Genomic DNA, 12,611 nt, shown 5'->3' with positions numbered 1-12,611 from the left:
GCAACTAAAAATACTCACTCTAAGAGAGACCGCCTTACAACAAAAATCTTTCCATGTTCTGGAGGTGCTCTGAGATCTCTGGAAAGAACAAAAAATTAAATTAAAATATAAATACAGCAAGTTATTTTAAGAAATGTAAACCTATAGATAAGAGAAACTATAGCATATAACATTAATAAAGCAGCTTCTCACTATGACCCAGGCACCATGTTAAGGGTTTTATGCATGTTGTATCATTTAATGTTGAACAATGCTGTGAGCTATATACAGGCCTATCTGGTTAGGAAAGAAGAGATGTCACTAGAGCAGGGTTCAAAGGCTCTCCATAGCCCAGCCCCTATGGAAATGCATGCCTGCCATCACACAGACAGCCACTCTCTTCTCCTAACAGGCCTCTAGCCCTGCTCCAGTTCACACGCTGTTACTGGCCTGTCCTCCAAAACTGCACTGAAATTCATGATGCCAGGGCACCTGGGTGGCTTATTGGCTAAGCATCTGACTCTTGATTTCGGCTCCGGTCATGATCTCACATTTTGTGATTTTGAGCCCCACTTTGGGCGACCGCAGGCCCCACTTCAGGTGAGCATGAGCCCCACTTTGGGTAAAAACAAAACAAAAAAACAGAAGCCCCACTTTGGGTGAGCCCAGCTTCTCTCTCTCTGCCCCTTGCTCACTTGCACCCTCTCTCCCTTGAAAAAAAAAAAAAAAGGCATGGTCTTAAATGAGGTACATGTTTGTTATAATCCTCATATTAAGATGAAGAAACCCACCCTTCAAGTGGTTCCTTTGCCCAAGACAACACAGAGCTAATAAAAAGTGGTATTAGCATGTGAATCCAGGCATTTTTCCTGCAGTCCATATTCTGACTACTGAGCATGATCAGAGTACATGTTTGCACTAAAAGAAACTAATATTCATACTTACTTAGCTCTATGGTTTTTATCTCCTTCAAGAACAGAAAAGCTCGTGATGGCACACCCACCACTGTCTAATGATGTTGATTTCTCAATGAGATTGTTCACAAAATCATCAAAGTGACTGCCAACTTCCTTCATAAAAAATGGCTTCAATTCCTAAATTTTAAAACAAATTAAAAAAAAAAAAAAAGAACACATTAGGAACTAGCACATGCTTGCAGGTTATTAACATTTTTCCAAAGGATTCTCTTAAACAGACCTAGATCAAAAGAAATCCATGTTTCCAGACTCATTCTATGAAGCCAGCATTACTCTGATTCCCAAACCAGACAGAGACCCAGCAAAAAAAGACAACTACAGGCCAATATCCCTGATGAACATGGATGCAAAAATTCTCAACAAGATACTAGCAAATCAAATTCAACAACATATAAAAAGAATTATTCACCATGATCAAACAGAATTCATTCCTGGACTACAGGGCTGGTTCAGTATTCACGAATCAATTAATGTGATACATCACATTAATAAAAGAAAGGATAAGAACCACATGATCCTGTCAATAGATGCAGAAAAAACATTTGACAAAATACAGCATCCTGTCTGAATAAGAACCCTCAAGAAAGTCGGGATAGAAGGAACATACTTAAACATCATAAAAACCATACATGAAAAGCCCACAGCTAATACCATCCTCAATGGGGAAAAACTGAGAGCTTTCCCCCTGAGATCACGAACACGACAGGGATGTCCATTCTCACCACTGGTGTTGAACATACTGTTGAAGTTCTAGCATCAGCAATCAGACAACAAAAGGAAATCAAAGGCATCAAAATTGGCAAAGATGAAGTCAAGCTTTCACTTTTTGCAGATGACATACATGATATTATACATGGAAAACCTGACAGACTCCACCAAAAGTCTGCTAGAACTGATACATGAATTCAGCAAAGTTGCAGGATACAAAATTAATGTACAGAAATCAGTTGCTTTTTTATACACCAATAATGAAGCAACAGAAAGACAAAGAAACTGATCCCATTCACAACTGCACCAAGAATCATAAAATACCTAGGAATAAACCTAACCAAAGATGTAAAAGATCTCTATGCTGAAAACTATAGAAAGCTTATGAAGGAAATTAAAGAAGTAAAAGAAATGGGAAAACATTCCGTGCTTATGGATTGGAAAAATAAATATTGTTAAAATGTCAATGCCACCCAAAGCAATCTACACATTCAGGGCAATCCGAATCAAAATCGCACCAGCATTCTTCTCGAAGCTAGAACAAGCAATCCTAAAATTTGTATGGAACTACAAAAGACTCCGAATAGCCAAAGTAACATTGAAGACCAAAGCGGGAGGCATCGCAATCCCAGACTTTAGCCTCTACTACAAAGCTGTAATCATCAAGACAGCATGGTATTGGCACAAAAACACATAGACCAATGGAATAGAACAGAGACTCCAGGATTGGACCCACAAATGTATGGCCAACTAATCTTTCACAAAGCAGGAAAGAATATCCAATGGAAAAAAGACAGCCTCTTTAGCAAATGGTGCTGGGAGAACTGGACAGCAACATGCAGAAGAATGAAACTAGACCACTTTCTTACACCATGCACAAAAATAAACTCAAAATGGATGAAAGACCTGAATGTGAGACAGGAAACCATCAAAACCCTAGAGGAGAAAGCAGGAAAAAACCTCTCTGACCTCAGCCGCAGCAATTTCTTACTTGACACATATCCAAATGCAAGGGAATTAAAAGCAAAAATGAACAATTGGGACCTCATCAAGATAAAAAGCTTCTGCACTGCAAAGGAAATAATCAACAAAACTAAAAGGCAACCGATGGAATGGGAAAAGATATTTGCAAATGACATATCCGATAAAGTGCCAGTATCCAAAATCTATGAAGAGCTCACCAAACTCCACACCTGAAACACAAATAATCCAGGGAAGAAATGGGCAGAAGACATGAATAGACACTTCTCTAAAGAAGACATCCAGATGGCCAACAGGCACATGAAAAGATGCTCAACGTCACTCCTCATCAGGGAAATACAAATCAAAACCACACTGAGATATCACCTCACGCCAGTCAGAGTGGCTAAAACGAACAAATCAGGAGACTACAGATGCTGGAGAGGATGTGGGGAAACGGGAACCCTCTTGCACTGTTGGTGGGAATGCAAACTGGTGCAGCCGCTGTGGAAAACAGTGTGGAGGTTCCTCAAAAAATTAAAAATAGACCTACCCTATGACCCAGCAATAGCACTGCTACAAATTTACCCGAGGGATACTGGAGTGCTGATGCATAGGGGCACTTGCACCCCAATGTTTATAGCAGCATTTTCAACAATAGCCAAATTATGGAAAGAGCCTAAATGTCCATCAACTGACAAATGGATAAAGAAATTGTGGTTTATGTATACAACAGAATACTGTTTGGCAACGAGAAAGAATGAAATCTGGCCCTTTGTAGCAACGTGGATGGAACGGGAGAGTATTATGCTAAGTGAAATAAGTCAGGCAGAGGAAGACAGATACCGTACGTTCTCACTCCTATGAGGATCCTGAGAAACTTAACAGAAGACCGTGGGGGAGGGGAAGGGAGGGGGATAAAAAGTTATAGGGAGGGAAGGAGGCAAACCCTAAGAGACTCTTAAATACTGGAAACAAACTGAGGGTTGATGGGGGGTGGGGGAGAGGGGAAAGTAGGTGATGGGCATTGAGGAGGGCACCTGTTGGGATGAGCAGTGGGTGTTGTATGGAAACCAATTTGACAATAAATTATTAAAAAGAAAAAGAAAAGAAAAGAAATCCATGTTCAGTGAGCTCACAGAAGTAAAAACAGAAAACTGATTTCCACAGCCAAGCTGCAGATGCAGAAATGGCTATTGAAAAAGCAACATGCTAATTATGTCTTTTAAAAATTTAACCCTTTTATGCATCAATCAAAATATCAAAGTAATCCCCTACTAAACGAACTTCTACAAAAGATGTATAAAAACAAAATAACAGAAATGATTAAAATGACAATCTATTTCTCTTCCAATTTTTATGTGGAAAATAACAAAAAGTAAAAAGTCAGTATTATGGCATCATTATATAATTTAAGTCCCTTTTCCTCTCAAGCCACCCCTACACCCACAAAGACCCACTGTTTGTATTTTAGGTCATGTCATTTCCACAGGATATCAACATTTATACGATAATATTTGTTACTACCTCCCCAACTATATATTTACCTAACCGTAACACACACACACTTTCATAACATAAAATTGTTATATATTTTGCTCTCAAACTATTTTTACCATCTTAAAACTTACATATCCACAGTTTTTAAAAAGTATGAACCAAAAACATATTCTTCAGGTTATAACGGGCCACCTATTATAAGTATTCAAATTGTAAATCTGAGCATTTTTAAATTGATAGGACTCATACACATAAAGGAAAAAGTCTTACAATTGTTTCAAGAAATAAATGCTCATTCCCCTAACTAAACTGTTTAGGTTGAGCCTAAAATATCACAAGTAGCATTTGTCTAGGTTGTGTTATACTAAGAGCTTGACTAAGTCTTTAAAAGTAAGCCTAAAAATATCAATGTATCTAATGGAAGCACATGAAGGTCTTTCAAATTGAGACAGGGAAACTAAAGGGATCCCATGAAATACTGCTTTTCTGTTCCTTTTCCTACTTCTATTCTTGCTAGGACTCCTACCCCGGCCTTACATACACCTTACAGATCAGATAATGTAAGTCCTCCCTATAAAGGTCAAGGAGTTAGTGATTTCTTTGGAGTCTTGCAGCACAAGAGATAACACCTAAAAGTGACCAGGTGGGGTGGTCATGACGGATTTTCCAAGACCCCTGGGCTCCAGGGCATAAGTGACTTAGAAAGGACACCTAAATGTGTGTCTTTGTTCCGAATGCCTGAGAAGACATGTCACCAGACCACAATCCTCAATAAAAAACCTGGACTCCAAGGAAAGACAAGTCTCACTCCTCTTTCCAAGTTTCCCAGACACTCCTTTATCTTCACTCTTGGTGTTCAATAAACTCTGTTCTCACTTCCTCTCAGTGGGGGTTGGATTTCCATCTTGCACAAAGCCAAGGACCCTCCTGGCTGGTCCTGTGGGACACCCCCTCTCTCTGGGTCCTCAGACCCAGTCCATCTGCATCAAAACTGCTCCCGCAATTCCCAAATGCCTTTTGGGTCCTGAGCAGTGAGATTACAATAAAATCCCAGCTGCCGCAAGACAGCAGACAGAGATGGAAAATACAAGATATACACATATAAACAATACACAGTGGACCACCTAAGTGTCACCTGAGCAACATACAGGATATCAGCAAAGAAAGCAAGTAGGAGATGACTGGAAGTGTCTTTTTTGAACTGGGAGCTGAGCTGAAACCTCAAAAATAAAATAAAATAAAATAAAAAAAGGAAAAGTGCCAGAAGGAGACGATGTGATGAAATGGAGAGAGATAGGAAAGTATGAGCCAAAACAGCAGAAGTGAACCACACAGGCTGCTTTTAAGAACAAAATATTATTAAGGACCTATGTTCCCTGGAAGAAAGAATAAAAAGCTTTATAGAATTATTTTTTCATATGAAGGTTACCTCCTAGTATTTTATTTTAGTTCTTTTGCCTGTTCCATTTCAATTATATGTCCATCCTCATATTTTGAAATTTTGCAATAGAATGCTTCCCCAACAAACAAAACAAAATAAAAAAAAAGTGGCAAACAAAAAAGGTGCGTTCTCATTTAATCTCTAGAGTTGGACTGATTAATAAAGATTTTTTTTTCCAGCTCGTATGAAAATGTTGTCCCATGCAGTTCCAGGCACTAGAGATACAATGAACAAAACCAAGTCCCTGTCTTCATGGAGCTTAAAATTCCAACGAGGGTAGACAAGACATAACAGAATGCAGGCCAGGTGTTTGGGAAAGAAATAATGCAAAGGTACTGGGGACAGTGGGGGGTGGGGGGGGAGGCAGGGGAAGGTGTTTTTCACAGAGGTCAAGGAAATTTCGCCTCGAAGACAGTAGTACACTGGAGAAGATGTGAAGGAGGTAAGAGGACAAGTTAGTGAGTATCTGTGGGAAAAGTATCAGGAAGAAAAAAGGATCATTGCAAAAAACCCTGAGGCGGGAACACCCTGAGCTAATGTGAGAAATATTAAGGAAGCAGGATGTCACAGCTGAAGAGGAGTGATAAGAGTTGAGGTCAGAAAGGAGGGGTGGGGCTGGCTCAGATGGTCGAGCACGTGACTCTTGATCTCAGGGTCATGAGTTCAAGCCCAACGGAGGACGCAGAGCCTACCTGAAACAAGAAAAGGAGGAGAGGGAGGCAGGACGAGGGGCTACCCAGCATAAGGTCTTAACACTCTGCTCCCTATTCAAATCAGACCACTGACATTTTGCTCAGCATTAAAAAAAGAAACCTGCGGGGCGCCTGGGAGGCTCAGTAGTTACAGTTCCTACAGTTCCGTGCTGGATTCTTGATTTCAGCTCAGGTTCTCAGGGTTCTCGTGGTTCGTGGGAATGAGCCCCAGGCCGGGCTCTGCAAGGACTTTCCTTAGAGAGGCAAACCTGCAGCAGGGTATGCAGACGCCTGCTACAATGTGGCTGTCCACTGAGTCCGCAGGTCATCCTTGCGCAGGGGCCATGCTGATGTCCGCATCGTGCCAATTTTAGTATATGTGCTGCCAAAGCGAGCACACGGGCTGTCCATTTAAATTCAGGATGCTGTGTGGCCCTTGCCAGAACAGCTCCTTTGTTTAAGTAGGCTCTACACCCAATGCGGGGCTTGAACTCACAACCGTTGAGATCGAGAGGTGCATGCTCAAACAAAATAAATAAACTTCGAAAAAAAATAAATAAAGAAACTTAAAAAGTCAGGCGGGGGGCACCTGGGTGCTTCAGTGAGTTAAGCATCCAACTCTTGGGTTTCAGCTCAGGTCATGATCTCACAGTTCATGGATGAGTTCGAGCCTCACTAGTGAGGAGCCTGCTTGGGATTCTCTCTCCCTCAAATATAAATAAATAAACTTTTTTAAAAAATTAAAGAAAAAAAAAAGCCTGGAATCTTGAAATGTGGCAAAGAGAGTCAAGCTGTTCCTTTTAGCTAGGATTCCTCATATTCTGGGACCAGTCCCCTTCCCAATTAAGTATTGGCTTAAGTAGACCGGAAGCAAGAAAAAAAAAATCATAATGTTACATAAATGTCAGTAAGAATCGTTAAAATCAGGTCCTAACCCACCCAACTCAAGGTGAATAGGGTACAGAGCCAGCTTCTTTTGTCACAAGCTCTTGGCCTTACACACTACACCCCCCCAGACAAGCCTTTGCCTTACACTCCAAAGAACTTGCAGCCTCTGGTCCTGTAGTGAGCAAAGTACAATCTCCCAACCCTCACCCTCTTCATCAACTGTACCCTCTTCTTTTCCCCTTCCTTCTATCCCTTTTTTCTCCATACTCCAAAACTCCTACCTTTTCTTCTTTTCCAGTCGCTCCACAAATAAGAGCGTCCCCTTGCTCTCCCAACCCACTATCCAATCCCCAGAACCAAACCCAGTTGGAGGACAAAGAGCACTTTACTCAGCACCTAGGGTGATAAATAAGACAGACACAGCCCTGCTCTCACTGAGCTCACCATCCAAAGAGGAACGACATAAATTATTAATGGTGCAGGGAATACCACAAAGTGGCATTGAGAGTGACGAGAAACAGAGAAGAGACAAGGTAAAAGAATTAAATCAGTCATCCCAATAGCGTGAGGGCCAGTAGAAGATGGTGACAGATGTCAAGACTCCTTGTAACTTGCTTTCACAATCCCCTCCCCCCCACATATGACCTCAACCGCTCATACCCTGGACAGGACAGAACACTTCTTGGGGATGCTGAGCTAAAAAGGTACCTTTTTTTTTTTTAAATGTTTATTTATTTTTGAGAGACAGTGAGCACGCGAGCAGGGGAGGGCAGAGAGAGAGGGAGACACAGAATCCGAAACAGGCTCCAGGCTCTGAGCTGTCAGCACAAAGCCCGGCGCGGGGCTCAAACACGTGAGCCGTGAGATCATGACCTGAGCCGAAGTCGGGTGCTTAACCGACTGAGCCACCCAGGTGCCCCCAAAAGGTACTATTTTAATATGATTAACTTACGTCTCCTTTTCCTGAGGTAGAATTTGTATGCAGGTAGGAAAAAGATATCTTTAGTGTTGAGTAATAAAATAGAAAAATACAAGCTTTCAGCTAGGCAGACCTGGGTTCAAATTCTACCTCTACCATTTGAGTGTGGCCTCAGGCAAGCTATTTCACTTTTACCACAGTTACTCATGTGCAAAACTCAGACAAAAAACATCTAACTTGCTAAACTGTGGTGTGAAAAAAAAAAAAAAGTCCCAAAACAAAAGCCCCTGCAAAAAATGCCCAGCACAGGATCTGACATAGTTATCACCCTACAGACAGACATCTGCTGCTCCAACCCAGTCAGAGCTAACCAGTGAAGGACAAACAAACAGACAAACAAAACCAATGTAAAATAAAAATCGTGCTGTAATGATTTATCATTTTTTATTTAAATTCCAATTAGCTCACATACAGAGTAATATTCGTTTTAGGTATACAATATAGTGTTTCAGCGTTACCCGGTGCTCGGCACATCAAGCGCCCTCCTTAATTCCCCGTGGCCTACTTACACCGAACCCACCCCCCCCTCCCCTCTGGTAACCAACAGTTTGTTCCCTAAGGTTGAGTCCATTTCTTGGTTGGCCTCTCCCTCTCTCTTTTTCTCCCCCTTGGCTCATTTGTTTTGTTTCTAAAATTCCACATGAGTGCAATGTCTCTCTGACTTATTCACTTGGCATCATACCCTCTAGCCGTATCCACGTCATTGCACTGTAACTATTAAAAGGTTCAAATCTACCACATTCCTATACACAGCACCGTATCCACAAGATGCCTAATATTCATTACTTAATGCCCAGATTTGTCCTTTTTCTGAGGTATCAAAGTTAACAGAAGCTGGGGCCACCCAGACACAAGGAAGAACTCTGTTGTGGACACGGAGTTTCCTCAGCCTCCTCATTTCATGGATCCAAATACTGATGAAAATAGTGACTGCTTGTTACTGTCACTCCCCTTATAAGAGCAAATATAGAAAAATACAGTACAAACAGTGCTCCACTTCTGCCTTTGGAGTTCTTCCAGAACATGAGACTGTCACTAATTACAGAACTTCACAATGTGATCACTAGAAATCTGAATAGCTGGTATCAGCAACCTGAAAGGGAGGTTGGGGTGTTACAGGCTTCCTAACTTGCTTATGTTCTCAATTTCATCTCTATTAATATTAATTTCACCTAGCCCATGGCCCATGATTGTCCCAGCACGATGACAGACAGACGGAAGGATGACCAAAGGAAGGAGGCAGGCAGTTAATGAGAAACTAGAAAAGCAGCGTGCTTAATCTATTTAAACAGAATCACTGTATTTTAAGAGCCCCAAGAAACTTCATTTTTTAAAAACGATTTTTGAGTGTAGTTCACACACGATGTTACATTAGTTTCAGGTGGTACAACACAGTGACTCGACAACTCTATACGTGATGCTGTGCCCACAAAGGCAGCTACTATCTGTCACCATACAACACTTTTACAATATACCACTGACTATATTCCCTAACCTGTGCCTTTAATTCCCATGACTTCCTCATTCCATTAACTGAAGCCAGTATCTCCCACTCCCTTTCATCCATTTTGCCCATCCCCCCACCAGACCCCCTCTGAAAGAAACCTCATTTTTAAAAATAAGCAGCTGAACTGGACAACCTCTAAGATTCTAAGAATGGGGAACAACCATCATGAAGCAAAGATCCTATGGTCCAAACACTTAGTGAAGGCGCGCATGCGCGATCAGAGATGAGGCTGAAGAAGCAAAGGGGCCAGACTGTGACAGACCTTCAGGCCATTGTAAGAACTGTTCGTTTTATCATAAAGGCAACAGGAAACCAATGATGTTTTGGTTTTTTTTAATGTCTATATATTTTGAGAGTGCACGTGGGGGGGGGGGGGGCACAGAGAGAAGGGGAGAGAGAAGCCCAAGCAGGATCTGGGCTCAGCACCGAGCTGGACGGGCAGGGCACAATCTCACAACCGTGAGATCATGACCCGAGCAGAAATCAAGCCTTGGGTGCTTAACCAGGTGACCCACAATGAGGTTTTAAACACGTTTTATAAGCATGTTTCGATTTGCATTTTAGAGAGATAATTCTTCTAAAAAGCCTTCCAAGTACAGGTTACCCTGAACTGAGTTTTAAAACGAGACAAGTGCAGGGTCATTTATGGATAGATAAAATCACCCCTTCAAAGGCACAGAGGCATGGAAAAAATAAAAAAGTAAACAGAGAAAGAAATACAAAGTACAAATACATACTGAGGACGGTGTGTAAAAAATTACACCCTGACTCCAAGGTCACATTGCTAGTCCGTGAACTTACGTCTCTGACTCAATGCCCAGTTTTGCACAGAGAACTTTTAACCTCACAGTGGCATGGAACCAGAAACCTGACCTTTCTGAACAAAACAGATAAGACAATAGAATAGGTAATATAATGTTTGGGTCTTAAACTAAATTAACTCCTCAAGAGAGGTTTCTCCTAACAGTTCACACTAAAGCTACTGTACCTTATTCGTTTCCTTCATAGCACTTAATATCATCTAACATTATATACATTTCTATTTTTTGGTGTCTTAATGTCTGCCTCCCCCGCCTGACTTTAAACAGTATGTCTTCTTGTTAACCACTGTACATCTAGCTCTCAGCAAAGCAACTTGCAAGACTGTTTACGTGTTAAGTGTATTTCCAAACAGCTTTGGAAACCAAGCCCTAGCACTGAAACTCCTACTCATACCACTGCTGACTACTCAAGGTCTATTACAAAGCAGAAAGTACTTGTCTAGAAGAATTCCCTCACCCTGATTTCTTACTAAAAGCCAGGAGGGAAAAGGGACTAAAAATCACTACTGTTGCTATTGTTAGTAATGGCTGGGACTTAATGTCTGTGATACTGTGTTAGGGGCCTTTATATATTATTAGTCTTAAAACAATCTTCGTAAAATTGGCAACATAATTCCTACTTTACACAGGAGAGATCTAAGCTCGAACAAATCAAGTAATGTGACTTGGTCACAGACCTTGGTGGTCACAAGTAATGTGACCCAAGGTCACAGACCTTGTAAACTAGAGAACCAGGATTAGAACCCCCAGTCTAGATGACCTTAGACATCATATGACATTATATCAGTTTCTACCATACTGGAGCTAAAATTTTTTCTTTATGATTAGCACCATAAACCAAAAAAGCAAAAACCTAAAAAAAAGGGAACAATGTACATGTAGCCTGAAAATAGTAGGTAATTTAATAAATTAGTCCTATCACAAAATTTCATGAAATTTGCATTTCATTTCAACACACTAACGTAAAAGAGGTTTACAGTCATAGTGTATTATAATAAATTCCTCCTCCATATTTAAAAAGAAACACTTGTTTGCAAGTTAAGTCTTGAGTGTAACTACTGCATAATCCTTAAAACAAGAAGCCAAAGGTTCAAGATAACCCAGTGGCTAATGAAATTAGAGCTCTAAATTATAATCCTTTTTATTTAAAATAAAATTCATCCTGAGCTGTCTCCCAACTTAAGTCAGACCATGATATTCCTGATATCTTATTTTTATCAATCTAAACTGAGGTGAAACACATTTATTTATCTTCATCTGCTTAAGCAGTTCCCTCATCTTATCCAAATGATGTATGTTGCTATTTCTCATCATCTTTACCAACTTCCTAAGCCATTGTTAAACGCTAGAAAACCAGAAAGTGTCATAACCAATGATACATTCATACAAGTGACTATCATGAAATCATTTTATATCACATTGTCAAAGAACATTTTAACACACAAAAAAAACCCACAAAATGTTTAAAAATATATAACTGAACATATAAATTATTGCTTATTTTGCCGATGTATCTATGATGTACACGCCTACATGTGTCTACACTGTCTGCATGGATCTGTGTGTATGATGGAAGAAAGAAAACAAAATATTGGGGGGTAGAGCAGAACCAGAATGTTCGGTGATATGCAGAACATTACCATCTGACTAGTTTCGATGCTTTGGATTCTCACTAATGTAAAATAAGGAGTAACTCCCACCTATAAGGTTTTCAATAAAGCTCTAAAATTATGTAACTTCTTACCACAAGTAGCAACTTACACTGACACCACTTTATAGCTTTCAAAGAGCATTTTTAAAGTATCTGATTGAGGGGCGCCTGGGTGGCGCAGTCGGTTAAGCGTCCAACTTCAGCCAGGTCGCGATCTCGCGGTCCGTGAGTTCGAGCCCCGCGTCCGGCTCTGGGCTGATGGCTCGGAGCCTGGAGCCTGTTTCCGATTCTGTGTCTCCCTCTCTCTCTGCCCCTACCCCGTTCATGCTCTGTCTCTCTCTGTCCCCAAAATAAAATAAAAAACGTTGAAAAAAAAATTAAAAAAAAAAAAGTATCTGATTGAGTTGTTGTTCCTCTGTTAACCTATTCTATACAGAGCGTTCTGAGCCAGCATGAGGACAGAAAACATGACTTCTTCAGAATCCCAGCACCTAACATATTGCCTGAC

At 40.8% G+C, this 12,611-nt stretch overlaps 1 protein-coding gene and 1 non-coding gene across 3 annotated transcripts in view; both read right to left on the bottom strand.

Annotated features, from left to right (window-relative positions):
* SOAT1 (sterol O-acyltransferase 1) overlaps positions 1-12,611 on the bottom strand; it is an 84,715-nt gene that overhangs the window by 22,284 nt on the left and 49,820 nt on the right. For both annotated transcript variants that reach the window (XM_043568907.1, XM_043568908.1), the window contains 2 exons: positions 925-1,073; positions 19-78 (listed from right to left, as the gene is read on the bottom strand). In XM_043568907.1, the coding sequence (XP_043424842.1) occupies positions 19-78; positions 925-1,073 (209 nt within the window). The remainder of the gene's footprint in view (positions 1-18; positions 79-924; positions 1,074-12,611) is intronic.
* LOC122476687 lies at positions 6,553-6,655 on the bottom strand. Its single transcript, XR_006295597.1, has one exon. It is a non-coding gene; the product is annotated as a U6 spliceosomal RNA (small nuclear RNA).

Source organism: Prionailurus bengalensis, chromosome E4 (assembly GCF_016509475.1).
Source record: "Prionailurus bengalensis isolate Pbe53 chromosome E4, Fcat_Pben_1.1_paternal_pri, whole genome shotgun sequence".
NCBI classification, from domain to species: Eukaryota; Metazoa; Chordata; class Mammalia; order Carnivora; family Felidae; genus Prionailurus; species Prionailurus bengalensis.
Note: the sequence above shows the minus strand (reverse complement) of the source record. Positions and strands in the feature narration are given on the sequence as shown.